Raw genomic sequence first — 15878 nt, forward strand, 5'->3', positions numbered from 1 at the left:
TATGCCTCTACTTCCCTGGCTCTGCTGTTCTCTCTTCTTCAGTATGGCTCTGTCTTTATGTCACTTCCCTGGCTCTGCTGTTCTCTCTCTTCAGTCTCCAACTCTGTCTTTATATCCTCTCTCTATCCCTGGCTCTGCTGTTCTCTCTCTTCAGTCTCCCTCTGTCTTTATATCCTCTACTTCCCTGGCTCTGCTGTTCTCTCTCTTCAGTCTCCCTCTGTCTTTATATCCTCTACTTCCCTGGCTCTGCTGTTCTCTCCAGTCTCCCTCTGTCTTTATCTCCTCTACTTCCCTGGCTCTGCTGTTCTCTCTGTTCAGTCTCCCTCTTCATATCCTACTTCCCTGGCAGTTCCCTCTCTCCTCTGTCTTTATATCCTCTACTTCCCTGGCTCTGCTGTTCTCTCTCTTCAGTCTCCCTCTGTCTTTATATCCTCTACTTCCCTGGCTCTGCTGTTCTCTCTCTTCAGTCTCCCTTTTATATCCTACTTCCCTGGCTCTGCTGTTCTCTCTCTTCAGTCTCCTCTCTTCTGGTATGTCCTCTACTTCCCTGGCTCTGCTTTCTCTTCTTCAGTCTCCCTCTGTCTTTATGTCCTCTACTTCCCTGGCTCTGCTGTTCTCTCTCTTCAGTCTCCCTCTGTCTTTATATCCTCTACTTCCCTGGCTCTGCTGTTCTCTCTCTTCAGTCTCCCTCTGTCTTTATGTCCTCTACTTCCCTGGCTCTGCTGTTCTCTCTTCAGTTCACTGTCCTCCTCTGTCTTTATATCCTCTTTACCCTGGCTCTGCTGTTCTCTGGCTCTTCAGTCTCCTCTGTCTTTATGTCCTCTACTTCCCTGGCTCTGCTGTTCTTCTCATTCAGTCTCCCTCTGTCTTTATGTCCTCTACTTCCCTGGCTCTGCTGTTCTCTCTCTTCAGTCTCCCTCTGTCTTTATATCCTCTACTTCCCTGGCTCTGCTGTTCTCTCTCTTCAGTCTCCCTCTGTCTTTATATCCTCTACTTCCCTGGCTCTGCTGTTCTCTCTCTTCAGTCTCCCTCTGTCTTTATATCCTCTACTTCCCTGGCTCTGCTGTTCTCTCTCTTCAGTCTCCCTCTGTCTTTATATCCTCTACTTCCCTGGCTCTGCTGTTCTCTCTCTTCAGTCTCCCTCTGTCTTTATGTCCTCTACTTCCCTGGCTCTGCTGTTCTCTCTCTTCAGTCTCCCTCTGTCTTTATATCCTCTACTTCCCTGGCTCTGCTGTTCTCTGGTCTCCCTCTGTCTTTATATCCTCTACTTCCCTGGCTCTGCTGTTCTCTCTCTTCAGTCTCCCTCTGTCTTTATATCCTCTACTTCCCTGGCTCTGCTGTTCTCTCTCTTCAGTCTCCCTCTGTCTTTATATCCTCTACTTCCCTGGCTCTGCTGTTCTCTCTCTTCAGTCTCCCTCTGTCTTTATATCCTCTACTTCCCTGGCTCTGCTGTTCTCTCTCTTCAGTCTCCCTCTGTCTTTATATCCTCTACTTCCCTGGCTCTGCTGTTCTCTCTCTTCAGTCTCCCTCTGTCTTTATGTCCTCTACTTCCCTGGCTCTGCTGTTCTCTCTCTTCAGTCTCCCTCTGTCTTTATATCCTCTACTTCCCTGGCTCTGCTGTTCTCTCTCTTCAGTCTCCCTCTGTCTTTATATCCTCTCTTCCCTGGCTCTGCTGTTCTCTCTCAGTCTCCCTCTGTCTTTATATCCTCTACTTCCCTGGCTCTGCTGTTCTCTCTCTTCAGTCTCCCTCTGTCTTTATATCCTCTACTTCCCTGGCTCTGCTGTTCTCTCTCTTCAGTCTCCCTCTGTCTTTATATCCTCTACTTCCCTGGCTCTGCTGTTCTCTCTCTTCAGTCTCCCTCTGTCTTTATATCCTCTACTTCCCTGGCTCTGCTGTTCTCTCTCTTCAGTCTCCCTCTGTCTTTATATCCTCTACTTCCCTGGCTCTGCTGTTCTCTCTCTTCAGTCTCCCTCTGTCTTTATATCCTCTACTTCCCTGGCTCTGCTGTTCTCTCTCTTCAGTCTCCCTCTGTCTTTATGTCCTCTACTTCCCTGGCTCTGCTGTTCTCTCTCTTCAGTCTCCCTCTGTCTTTATATCCTCTACTTCCCTGGCTCTGCTGTTCTCTCTCTTCAGTCTCCCTCTGTCTTTATATCCTCTACTTCCCTGGCTCTGCTGTTCTCTCTCTTTCAGTCTCTCCCTCTGTCTTTATGTCCTCTACTTCCCTGGCTCTGCTGTTCTCTCTCTTCAGTCTCCCTCTGTCTTTATGTCCTCTACTTCCCTGGCTCTGCTGTTCTCTCTCTTCAGTCTCCCTCTGTCTTTATATCCTCTACTTCCCTGGCTCTGCTGTTCTCTCTCTTCAGTCTCCCTCTGTCTTTATGTCCTCTACTTCCCTGGCTCTGCTGTTCTCTCTCTCTTCAGTCTCCCTCTGTCTTTATATCCTCTACTTCCCTGGCTCTGCTGTTCTCTCTCTTCAGTCTCCCTCTGTCTTTATATCCTCTACTTCCCTGGCTCTGCTGTTCTCTCTCTTCAGTCTCCCTCTGTCTTTATATCCTCTACTTCCCTGGCTCTGCTGTTCTCTCTCTTCAGTCTCCCTCTGTCTTTATGTCCTCTACTTCCCTGGCTCTGCTGTTCTCTCTCTTCAGTCTCCCTCTGTCTTTATATCCTCTACTTCCCTGGCTCTGCTGTTCTCTCTCTCAGTCTCCCTCTGTCTTTATATCCTCTACTTCCCTGGCTCTGCTGTTCTCTCTCTTCAGTCTCCTCTGTCTTTATATCCTCTACTTCCCTGGCTCTGCTGTTCTCTCTCTTCAGTCTCCCTCTGTCTTTATATCCTCTACTTCCCTGGCTCTGCTGTTCTCTCTCTCTTCAGTCTCCCTCTGTCTTTATGTCCTCTACTTCCCTGGCTCTGCTGTTCTCTCTCTTCAGTCTCCCTCTGTCTTTATATCCTCTACTTCCCTGGCTCTGCTGTTCTCTCTCTTCAGTCTCCCTCTGTCTTTATATCCTCTACTTCCCTGGCTCTGCTGTTCTCTCTCTCAGTCTCCTCTGTCTTTATATCCTCTACTTCCCTGGCTCTGCTGTTCTCTCTCTTTCAGTCTCCCTCTGTCTTTATATCCTCTACTTCCCTGGCTCTGCTGTTCTCTCTCTTCAGTCTCCCTCTGTCTTTATATCCTCTACTTCCCTGGCTCTGCTGTTATCTCTCTCTTCAGTCTCTTCCCCTCTGTCTTTATGTCCTCTACTTCCCTGGCTCTGCTGTTCTCTCTCTCTTCAGTCTCCCTCTGTCTTTATATCCTCTACTTCCCTGGCTCTGCTGTTCTCTCTCTTCAGTCTCCCTCTGTCTTTATATCCTCTACTTCCCTGGCTCTGCTGTTCTCTCTCTTCAGTCTCCCTCTGTCTTTATATCCTCTACTTCCCTGGCTCTGCTGTTCTCTCTTCAGTATCCATCTGTCTTTATGTCCTCTACTTCCCTGGCTCTGCTGTTCTCTCTCTTCAGTCTCCCTCTGTCTTTATATCCTCTACTTCCCTGGCTCTGCTGTTCTCTCTCTTCAGTCTCCCTCTGTCTTTATGTCCTCTACTTCCCTGGCTCTGCTGTTCTCTCTCTTCAGTCTCCCTCTGTCTTTATGTCCTCTACTTCCCTGGCTCTGCTGTTCTCTCTCTTCAGTCTCCCTCTGTCTTTATGTCCTCTACTTCCCTGGCTCTGCTGTTCTCTCTCTCTTCAGTCTCCCTCTGTCTTTATATCCTCTACTTCCCTGGCTCTGCTGTTCTCTCTCTTCAGTCTCCCTCTGTCTTTATATCCTCTACTTCCCTGGCTCTGCTGTTCTCTCTCTTCAGTCTCCCTCTGTCTTTATGTCCTCTACTTCCCTGGCTCTGCTGTTCTCTCTCTTCAGTCTCCCTCTGTCTTTATGTCCTCTACTTCCCTGGCTCTGCTGTTCTCTCTCTTCAGTCTCCCTCTGTCTTTATGTCCTCTACTTCCCTGGCTCTGCTGTTCTCTCTCTTCAGTCTCCCTCTGTCTTTATATCCTCTACTTCCTGGCTCTGCTGTTCTCTCTCTTTCAGTCTCCCTCTGTCTTTATATCCTCTACTTCCCTGGCTCTGCTGTTCTCTCTCTTCAGTCTCCCTCTGTCTTTATGTCCTCTACTTCCCTGGCTCTGCTGTTCTCTCTCTTCAGTCTCCCTCTGTCTTTATGTCCTACTTCCCTGGCTCTGCTGTTCTCTCTTCAGTCTCCTCTGTCTTTATATCCTCTACTTCCCTGGCTCTGCTGTTCTCTCTCTCAGTCTCCCTCTGTCTTTATATCCTCTACTTCCCTGGCTCTGCTGTTCTCTCTCTTCAGTCTCCCTCTGTCTTTATGTCCTCTACTTCCCTGGCTCTGCTGTTCTCTCTCTTCAGTCTCCCTCTGTCTTTATATCCTCTACTTCCCTGGCTCTGCTGTTTTCTCTCTCTTCAGTCTCCCTCTGTCTTTATCCTCTACTTCCCTGGCTCTGCTGTTCTCTCTCTTCAGTCTCCCTCTGTCTTTATATCCTCTACTTCCCTGGCTCTGCTGTTCTCTCTCTTCAGTCTCCCTCTGTCTTTATATCCTCTACTTCCCTGGCTCTGCTGTTCTCTCTCTTCAGTCTCCCTCTGTCTTTATATCCTCTACTTCCCTGGCTCTGCTGTTCTCTCTCTTCAGTCTCCCTCTGTCTTTATATCCTCTACTTCCCTGGCTCTGCTGTTCTCTCTCTTCAGTCTCCCTCTGTCTTTATGTCCTCTACTTCCCTGGCTCTGCTGTTCTCTCTCTTGACAGTCTCCCTCTGTCTTTATATCAGTCCCTCTGTCTTTATATCCTCTACTTCCCTGGCTCTGCTGTTCTCTCTCTTCAGTCTCCCTCTGTCTTTATGTCCTCTACTTCCCTGGCTCTGCTGTTCTCTCTCTTCAGTCTCCCTCTGTCTTTATATCCTCTACTTCCCTGGCTCTGCTGTTCTCTCTCTTCAGTCTCCCTCTGTCTTTATATCCTCTACTTCCCTGGCTCTGCTGTTCTCTCTCTTCAGTCTCCCTCTGTCTTTATATCCTCTACTTCCCTGGCTCTGCTGTTCTCTCTCTTCAGTCTCCCTCTGTCTTTATATCCTCTACTTCCCTGGCTCTGCTGTTCTCTCTCTTCAGTCTCCCTCTGTCTTTATATCCTCTACTTCCCTGGCTCTGCTGTTCTCTCTCTCTTCAGTCTCCCTCTGTCTTTATATCCTCTACTTCCCTGGCTCTGCTGTTCTCTCTTCAGTCTCCCTCTGTCTTTATATCCTCTACTTCCCTGGCTCTGCTGTTCTCTCTCTTCAGTCTCCCTCTGTCTTTATGTCCTCTACTTCCCTGGCTCTGCTGTTCTCTCTCTTCAGTCTCCCTCTGTCTTTATGTCCTCTACTTCCCTGGCTCTGCTGTTCTCTCTCTCTTCAGTCTCCCTCTGTCTTTATGTCCTCTACTTCCCTGGCTCTGCTGTTCTACTCTCTCTCTTCAGTCTCCCTCTGTCTTTATATCCTCTACTTCCCTGGCTCTGCTGTTCTCTCTCTTCAGTCTCCCTCTGTCTTTATATCCTCTACTTCCCTGGCTCTGCTGTTCTCTCTCTTCAGTCTCCCTCTGTCTTTATGTCCTCTACTTCCCTGGCTCTGCTGATTATCTCCCTCCATCTTTATCTCCTCTACTTCATGGCTCTGCTGTTATCTCCCTCCATCTTTATATCTAGGCTGTGTCTTTTCTCTCACTTGCTTATCTTTATTTTCACATTGTCCCACCTCTAGGTTATTCCCAGTGTCTCTCTGAGTCTCTGTCTCTTCTCTCCCTACAGTCTCTGTCTCTCTGAGTCTCTGTCTCTCTGAGTCTCTGTCTCTCTGAGTCTCTGTCTCTCTGAGTCTCTGTCTCTCTGAGTCTCTGTCTCTCCGAGTCTCTGTCTCTCCGAGTCTCTGTCTCTCCGAGTCTCTGTCTCTCCGAGTCTCTGTCTCTCCGAGTCTCTGTCTCTCCGAGTCTCTGTCTCTCCGAGTCTCTGTCTTTTACTCTGTAGTAGTCCCATATAGTTGATACTGGTAAAGGCTTAGTCCCAAGTAGGATGCTCAATAACTATCTAAATACAGTGTTTCCCCATGTCTCTCCTGTGTCTGTCAGACCTACAGCCTGTGATGTACTGTGAACCAGCCTTCTGGTGTTCCATCTCCTACTACGAGCTGAACCAGCGGGTGGGCGAGACCTTCCACGCCTCCCAGCCATCCCTCACCGTGGACGGCTTCACCGACCCCTCCAACTCCGAGCGCTTCTGCCTGGGCCTCCTGTCCAACGTCAACCGTAATGCCGCTGTGGAGCTGACACGCAGACACATCGGTACTGACGCACGGAAAATAAACCTCTGACAAAATGACTGTTGGCCTGATGCTCGGTCGTTGACATGAGGGGAAAGTGAAATGGAACAGCAGTGTTAGATGGGATAACTCGTCTTAGGACGACCCCTACTTCTAACCTGAACCACCTGTACTGGCCACACATGGTAGCAACTTGAAACAGAATTGTGGTCATTACAAGGTCATTCACACACGGGGTGGGAGGGAGGTGGGTCAGAGAAAGGGTGGGTCCTTAGGGGACCTTAGGTTTTCCTTAGCCAATACCTTAGTCGGGGGTGGGTCCACGGAGGGAGGGAGGGAGGGTCCTTAGGTCTTCCTTAGGTCGGGGGCAGGGTCCTTACGGGGGAGGTGGGTCCTTAGGTCGGGGTGGGTCCTTAGGGAGGTGGGTCCTTAGGGGGGGGAGGGTCCTTAGGTCGGGGTCCTTAGAAAGACACGGTCGGGGGTGAGGTCGGGGAAGACCTTAGGTCCTTAGGGGGGGGCGGGGCCTTAGGTCCGGAGGGGGTGGGGCCTTAGTTCGGAGGGAGGGCGGGCAAATAGATAAACACCACGGGACGATTTTGTCAGAGAGAATGGTCAAGGGGCAGAACATAATTGTAATATTTTGTACACTGCTAAGCCCAAAATGAAATTGTATTTGAAAATAACAATCATTTCATCCCTTGATTACAGTGAGACACCATCACATATGTCCATTTTTTGAGGGGAAGGAATACATGGGAACAAGTTTCCTAAGTACAGTACTTTCTGAATGTATTCAGACATCTTGACTTTTTCCACATTTTGTTACGTTACAGGTTTATTCTAAAATGTATTTATTATAATGACCAGGCACTAACACGTTTTAGAAATGTTTGCAAATGTATAAAAAATAATTTAATAATTTATACAAATTTACATAAGTATTCAGACCCTTTGCTATGAGACTCGAAATTGAACTCAGGGGTATCATTTCCATTGATCATCCTTGAGATGTTTCTACAACTGGATTCAAGTCCACCTTGTGGTAAATTCATTTGATTTGACATGATTTTTAAAGGCGCACACACCTGTCTATATAAGGTCCCACAGTTGACAGTGCATGTCAGGGCAAAAGCCAAGCCATGAGGCACAGATCTGGGGAAGGGTACCAAACAAATGGATACAGCATTGAAGGTCCCCAAGAACACAGTGGCCTTCATCATTCTTAAATGGAAGAAGTTTGGAACCGCCAAGACTCTTCCTAGAGCTGGCCGCCCGGCCAAACTGAGCAATTGGGGGAGAAGGGCCTTGGTCAGGGAGGTGACCAAGAACCCGATGGTCACTCTGACAGAGCTCCAGAGTTCCTCTGTGGAGATGGGACAACCTTCCAGAAGGACAACCATCTCTAAAACAATCCACCAATCAGGCCTTATGGTAGAATGGCCAGACAGAAGCCACTCCTCAGTAAAAGGCACATGACAGCCTGCTTGGAGTTTGCCTAAAGGCACCTAAAGGACTCTGACCATGTTAAACAAGATTCTCTGGTCTGATGAAACCAAGGTTGAACTCTTTGGTCTGAATGCCAAGCATCACGTCTGGAGGAAACATCCCTACGGTGAAGCATGGTGGTGGCAGCATCATGCTGTGGGGCTGTTTTTCAACGGCAGGGACTGGAAGACGAGTCAGGATCGAGGGAAAGATGAACAGAGCAAAGTACAGAGGTCCTTGATTAAAACCTGCTCAGGATCTCAGACTGGGGAGAAGGTTCACTTTCCAACAGGACAACGACCCTAAGCACACAGCCAAGACAACGCAGGAGTGGCTTCAGGACAAGTCTCAATGTCCTTAGGGAGGGTGGCCCAGCCAAGGCTGGACTTAAACCTGATCGAACATCTCTGGAGAGACCTGAAAATAGCTGCGCAGGGAGGCGAGGGAGGCATCCAACCTGACAGAGCTTGAGAGGATCTGCAGAGAAGAATGGGAGAAACTCCCCAAATACAGGTGTGCCGAGCTTGTAGCATCATACCCAAGAAGAATCGAGGCTGTAATCGCTGTCAAAGGTGCTTCAACAAAGTACTGAGTAAAGGGTCTGAATACTTATGTAAATGTGATATTTCAGTTTTCTATTTTTAACACATTTGCAAAAATGTAAAATAAATGTTGCTTTCTCATTATAGTGTGTAGATTGATGAGGGGGGGGACGATTTAATCCATTTTAGTAGAAGGCTGTAATGCAACAAAGTGGGAAAAGTCAAGGGGTCTGAATACCTTGCGAATGCACTGTATTTAGGTATACATCACATGTTCGTTGTCATCCGTGTTCAGAATTGGTCTGTGTGTACACGTCAAGGGTGGTTCTGGTTCTAGACGGATGGTTCTCTGTTTGTCTACAGGCAGAGGGGTACGGTTGTACTATATTGGAGGAGAGGTGTTTGCAGAGTGCCTCAGCGACAGTGCCATCTTCGTCCAGAGTCCCAACTGTAACCAGCGTTACGGCTGGCACCCCGCCACGGTCTGCAAGATCCCCCCAGGTGAGAGCTGAGAAGGGTGTGTGTGTGTGTGTGTGTGTGTGTGTGTGTGTGTGTGTGTGTGTGTGTGTGGCAAAGAGAGCGAGACAAAAGATTGACACACAGTAGGTTAATTTCCACAATGACTGTGGTTACTCACCAACGCACACACACATACATGCTCACACACATACATGCTCACACACACACGCTCACATACACACACACATACATGCTCACACACACCTCATTCATTGTGTCTTGACACGGTAACGGTTTGCCGGACGGTTCCGTAGGCTGCAACCTGAAGATCTTTAACAACCAGGAGTTTGCTGCCCTGCTGGCCCAGTCGGTGAACCAGGGCTTCGAGGCGGTCTACCAGCTCACCAGGATGTGCACCATCCGCATGAGCTTCGTCAAGGGCTGGGGAGCAGAGTACAGGTAACACACAGTCCACAGCGACACGCTCTCATTAAGGTTTCATGTATTAAACAAAGACACGGAGTCAACCCCTGTCGGTCGTTGATACCATGCTCCTACCTGATTAGCTGACGGAGGTGATTCAGATGAGACGGTATAGGAATGGTGAAACTGTGGGATGGCTGAGGGGTGCAAGGTTAAATAACTATGTGGGATGGCTGAGGGAGTGCAGGGAGGTTAAATAACTATGTGGGATGGCTGAGGGGGGGACACGCAAGGTTAAATAACTATGTGGGATGGCTGAGGGGTGCAAGGGAGGTTAAATAACTATGTGGGATGGCTGAGGGGTGCACGGTTAAATAACTATGTGGGATGGCTGAGGGTGCAAGGTTAAATAACTATGTGGGATGGCTGAGGGGGCGGGAGCAGGTTAAATAACTATGTGGGATGGCTGAGGGGTGCAAGGTTAAATAACTATGTGGGATGGCTGAGGGGGGCACGGTTAAATAACTATGTGGGATGGCTGAGGGAGGGCAAGGTTAAATAACTATGTGGGATGGCTGAGGGGGCAGAAGCAAGGTTAAATAACTATGTGGGATGGCTGAGGGGTGCAAGGTTAAATAACTATGTGGGATGGCTGAGGGGTGCAGGGAGGTTAAATAACTATGTGGGATGGCTGAAGACACGGAGTGCAAGGTTAAATAACTATGTGGGATGGCTGAGGGGGGAGGCAAGGTTAAATAACTATGTGGGATGGCTGAGGGGAGGGAGGGAGGTTAAAAGAACTATGTGGGATGGCTGAGGGGAGGGAAATAACTATGTGGGATGGCTGAGGGTGCAAGGTTAAATAACTATGTGGGATGGCTGAGGGGGCAGCAAGGTTAAATAAGAAGACTATGGAGGGGATGGCTTAGGGAATTAAATAACTATGTGGGATGGCTGAGGGGTGCAAGGTTAAATAACTATGTGGGATGGCTGAGGGGTGCAACGGTTAAATAACTATGTGGGATGGCTGAGGGGTGGAGGTTAAATAACTATGTGGGATGGCTGAGGGGTGCAGGGAGGTTAAATAACTATGTGGGATGGCTGAGGGGTGCAAGGTTAAATAACTATGTGGGATGGCTGAGGGGTGCAAGGTTAAATAACTATGTGGGATGGCTGAGGGTGCAAGGGAGGTTAAATAACTATGTGGGATGGCTGAGGGTGCAGAAGGTTAAATAACTATGTGGGATGGCTGAGGGGTGCACACGGAGGTTAAATAACTATGTGGGATGGCTGAAGGGGTGCAGGGACAGTCTGGGGGATGGCTAGGGAGGCCTGAGGGTTTTGTATACAGTGGGGATTCAGAAGTCTGATGGTAGCAGAGACAGTCTGGGATATTAAATAGAACACCCTGATAGGGAGAGGCACAAGACACGGAGGGGGAGGGACGGAGGGAGTATACAGTGGTTCATTCAGAAGTCTGATGGTAGCAGAGACAGTCTGGGATATTAAATAGAACACCCTGATAGGTTATTGTATACAGTGGTTCATTCAGAAGTCTGATGGTAGCAGAGACAGTCTGGGATATTAAATAGAACACCCTGATAGGTTCTTGTATACAGTGGCTCATGCAGGAGTCGGTCCTTACACACTAGAAGCATTTTTTCAAGTCCTTGCTTCCCCCTCTGTATTCCTAGAACAATAAGCATGAATCTATTGTAATCACAGCTACCCACCTCTCTCTTCTCCTCTTCTTCTCCTCCTCCTCTCTTCTCCTCCTCTAATGATGAAGTGCTCTAACAGACAGAGCTGCTGTCTTGATGTATCATTCATCACTGTGGACTGTGCTGGAGTATGGCTGCAAGTAGTTCTCTGGCCTGGCAGACACACAGTGAGGGGGTTTAATGTCAAGGAGACGTGGGGCGAACCGGGAGGAGAGGTATTAAGATCAATAACCCAAGCCGGTCTGAAGTGGCTACTTTTATTTCAACTGTTTCTCCCAAGTGCCAGGACGCCAAGGGAACGTGAGGGGGAGAATGGAAACAAAATAATGAAGCATTTTCTCTTGTTTTAATCTACCGATGGTTTCATTTTTAGTCACTGCCCAGCGACGCTTATTCTTCCCCTGTGTAATTCCTCACTCAGATGTTTAGTTGTAATGAACTAATCATTCGCATGCCGTAGGTACATTTATACAGGCGTTTTCCATCAGCAGCCATTGATACATTATACATGTGTTTCCACAATAAGAAAAAAAGGCAGCTCAGCCCAACGCACACAGGGCTGAGACAGAGGGGAGTTGTGTAAGGGGGATGGAATGCAGGAAAGAGGGGGGAGGGTAGACACGCGGGGGAGGCAGAAGACACGGAGGGAGGGAGGCAGAAGACACGGAGGGAGGGAGGCAGAAGACACGAAGGGAGGGAGGCAGAAGACACGGAGGGAGGCAGGAGGGGAGGGAGGGAGGGAGGCAGAAGACACGGACGGAGGGGAGGGAGGGAGGCAGAAGACACGGAGGGAGGGAGGGAGGGAGGCAGAAGAGGGAGGGAGGGAGGCAGAAGACACGGAGGGAGGGAGGGAGGCAGAAGACACGGAGGCAGAAGGAGGAGAGGGAGGGAGGCAGAAGACACGGAGGGAGGAGGGAGGCAGAAGACACGGAGGGGAAGACACGTGAGGGAGGGAGGCAGGAGACACGGAGGCAGGCAGAAGACACGGAGGGAGGGAGGCAGAAGACACACGGAGGGAGGGAGGGAGGGAGGCAGAAGACACGGAGGGAGGGAGGCAGAAGACACGGAGGGAGGGAGGCAGAAGACACGGAGGGAGGGAGGAGGGAGGCAAGACACGGGAGGGGAGGAGGCAGAAGACACGGAGGGAGGGAGGCAGAAGACACGGAGGGAGGGAGGCAGAAGACCAGGCCTGGAGGCAGGCCTGGAGGGAGGAGGGAGGGAGGCAGGCGGGAGACACGGAGACACTGAGGGAGGCGGGAGGGAGTGGGGCACTGTGCTTCTGTCCCAGGGTGGGACTGTTGACTTTTATCACTGTAGTGTTACTCCCAGTCTGTCCCTTTCCAGATCAGAAACTGCCCAATGGTTTCAGATCACTGTTGACTTTTATCACTGTAGTGTTACTGCCTACAGCCTGGTTCCAGATCACTGTAGTAGCCTGGTTCCAGATCACTGTAGTATTACTGCCCAGTCTACTCCTGGTTCCAGCCTGGTTCCAGATCACTGTTCCAGTCAATACTGCCCAGTCTACGCTAGCCTGGTTCCAGATCACTGTAGTATGCCCAGTCTACTCTAGCCTGGTTCCAGATCACTGTAGTAATACTAGCCTGGTTCCAGATCACTATGCTAGCCTGGTTCCAGATCACTGTAGTAATACTGCCCAGTCCTGGTTCCAGATCACTGCTAGCCTGGTTGGTTCCAGATCACTGTCACTAGCCTGGTTCCAGATCACTGTAGTGTTACTGCCCAGTCTACACTAGCCTGGTTCCAGATCACTGTATACAGTCTAGCCTGGTTCCAGATCACTGTAGTGTTACTGCCCAGTCTAGCCTGGTTCCAGATCACTGTAGCCTGGTTTCCAGATCACTGTAGTGTTACTGCCCAGTCTACACTAGCCTGGTTCCAGATCACTGTCGTAATACTGCCCAGTCTACACTAGCCTGGTTCCAGATCACTGTATACACTAGCCTGGTTCCAGATCACTGTAGTGTTACTGCCCAGTCTACACTAGCCTGGTTCCAGATCACTGTAGTGTTACTGCCCAGTCTACACTAGCCTGGTTCCAGATCACTGTAGTATTACTGCCCAGTCTACGCTAGCCTGGTTCCAGATCTCAGAGGTTGGCAAAACAGCACAAACATCTCGACCAGTCTATTTCTTCGGGATCTTTGACCCTTCCATGGGACTGTTGAGCTAACGTAGGCTAATGCGAATAGCATGAGGTTGTAAGTAACAAGAACATTTCCCTGGACAGACATATGATATTGGCAGAAAGCTTAAATTCTTGTTCATCAAACTGCACTGTTCAATTTGCAATAGCTATTACAGTGAATGAATACCATGCTATTGTTTAAGGAGAGTACACAATTTTTGAACATGAAAAGTTATTCATAAACAATTTAGGCATATTTGGGCAGTCTTGACACAAAGTTTTGAACAGAAATGCAATTGTTCTTTGTAGCAGTCTAAAACTTTGCACATACATACACTGCTGCCATCTCGTGGCCAAAATATAAATTGCAGCTGGGCTGGAATAATACATTATGGCCTTTCTCTTTCATTTCAATGATGATGGTACAAAAAAATACAAATGAACGGTTGTTTTTTTTCTTCGTATTATCTTTTACTAGATGTAATGTGTTATATTCTCCTACATTCCTTTCAAATTTCCACAAACTTTAAAGTGTTTCCTTTCAAATGGTACCAATAACATGCATATCCTTGCTTTAGGGCCTGAGTTACGCGCATTTAGATTTGGGTATGTCATTTCGGTGAAAAATGGGGGCGGTTCCTCCTCCCACTGAGAAGGATCTGCTTTGAGTTGTATGATATATTAATGCAATAAGGCACAAGGGCGTGTGGTATATAGCCAATATACCACAGCTAAGGGCTGTTCTTATGCACATCTTATTCACAAACTCACACACTGTGTTGAAAACCTACAAGAAAATGGATGAGTGTTTGTCACTGTCATACAGGTATAATCCAGATCCTAGTTGATTGTGTCCTGCAGTGAACTATCCTGTCTCTTATGTCTCCTCCTCCTCTTCGGTCTCTCTACCCAGGCGACAGACCGTGACCAGCACCCCTTGTTGGATCGAGCTGCACCTCAACGGCCCCCTGCAGTGGCTGGACAAGGTGCTCATGCAAATGGGTTCCCCCAGCATCCGCTGCTCCAGCGTGTCGTAGGAATACTCTCCCCACCGTCTCTGTCACAGCACCAGTGAATTAAACAGACTAGAGACCATAGACACATCAACTAAAGGATCAGAAAGGGTTCGGCAGGCATTGAGAGAAGGCTTTGTGTCTTTGGAAGAAGAGCCTGTAGGCTGAGAAAGCCCAGCCCTCGTCTGTCACATACTCTCCCCAACCCTCGTCTGTCACATACTCTCCCCAACCCTCGTCTGTCACATACTCTCCCCAACCCTCGTCTGAGACATACTCTCCCCAACCCTCGTCTGTCACATACTCTCCCCAACCCTCGTCTGTCACATACTCTCCCCAACCCTCGTCTGTCACATACTCTCCCCAACCCTCGTCTGTCACATACTCTCCCCAACCCTCGTCTGTCACATACTCTCCCCAACCCTCGTCTGTCACATACTCTCCCAACCCTCGTCTGTCACATACTCTCCCCAACCCTCATCTGTCACATACTCTCCCAACCCTCGTCTGTCACATACTCTCCCCAACCCTCGTCTGTCACATACTCTCCCCAACCCTCGTCTGTCACATACTCTCCCCAACCCTCGTCTGTCACATACTCTCCCAACCCTCGTCTGTCACATACTCTCCCCAATCCTCGTCTGAGAATACTCTCCCCAACCCTCGTCTGTCACATACTCATACCTCCCCAACCCTCGTCTGTCACATACTCTCCCCAACCCTCGTCTGTCACATACTCTCCCCAACCCTCGTCTGAGACATACTCTCCCCAACCCTCGTCTGTCACATACTCTCCCCAACCCTCGTCTGTCACATACTCTCCCCAACCCTCGTCTGTCACATACTCTCCCCAACCCTCGTCTGTCACATACTCTCCCAACCCTCGTCTGTCACATACTCTCCCCAATCCTCGTCTGAGAATACTCTCCCCAACCCTCGTCTGTCACATACTCTCCCCAACCCTCGTCTGTCACATACTCTCCCCAACCCTCGTCTGTCACATACTCTCCCCAACCCTCGTCTGTCACATACTCTCCCCAACCCTCGTCTGTCACATACTCTCCCCAACCCTCGTCTGTCACATACTCTCCCCAACCCTCGTCTGTCACATACTCTCCCCAACCCTCGTCTGAGACATACTCTCCCCAACCCTCGTCTGTCACATACTCTCCCCAACCCTCGTCTGAGACATACTCTCCCAACCCTCGTCTGTCACATACTCTCCCAACCCTCGTCTGTCACATACTCTCCCCAACCCTCGTCTGTCACATACTCTCCCCAACCCTCGTCTGTCACATACTCTCCCCAACCCTCGTCTGTCACATACTCTCCCCAACCCTCGTCTGTCACATACATACTCCCCAACCCTCGTCTGTCACATACTCTCCCCAACCCTCGTCTGAGACATACTCTCCCCAACCCTCGTCTGTCACATACTCTCCCCAACCCTCGTCTGTCACATACTCTCCCCAACCCTCGTCTGTCACATACTCTCCCCAACCCTCGTCTGTCACATACTCTCACCAACCCTCGTCTGAGACATACTCTCCCCAACTCTCCCCAACCCTCGTCTGTCACATACTCTCCCCTCCACACCAACTGACAGCACTTTTTAACGTTTTTTTTTGTACATGTTTGTGGCAAAAGGGGGCGTGTGCATTAAAACAGGAAGGCGTTGTTATCGCCTCTATGTCATAGACTTTTTTTTTATTGAACATGTTTAATATGTCGGCATCTAGTGCCAACACCGCTGTAGCATGGGAGATTTTAGGCATGAGATT

General features: G+C 49.3%; 1 protein-coding gene across 1 annotated transcript in view; it reads left to right on the forward strand.

Annotated features, from left to right (window-relative positions):
* The window catches only part of smad3a (SMAD family member 3a), a 62596-nt gene extending 47874 nt beyond the window's left edge, over positions 1 to 14722 (forward strand). The window contains exons 5-8 of the mRNA XM_064987659.1: positions 6115 to 6327; positions 8696 to 8833; positions 9106 to 9250; positions 13998 to 14722. Coding sequence (XP_064843731.1) covers positions 6115 to 6327; positions 8696 to 8833; positions 9106 to 9250; positions 13998 to 14121 — 620 coding nt within the window. The 3' untranslated portion in view covers positions 14122 to 14722. The remainder of the gene's footprint in view (positions 1 to 6114; positions 6328 to 8695; positions 8834 to 9105; positions 9251 to 13997) is intronic.
* The last annotated feature ends 1156 nt before the right edge of the window (positions 14723 to 15878 follow it).

Source organism: Oncorhynchus masou, chromosome 2, assembly GCF_036934945.1.
Source record: "Oncorhynchus masou masou isolate Uvic2021 chromosome 2, UVic_Omas_1.1, whole genome shotgun sequence".
NCBI lineage: Eukaryota > Metazoa > Chordata > Actinopteri > Salmoniformes > Salmonidae > Oncorhynchus > Oncorhynchus masou.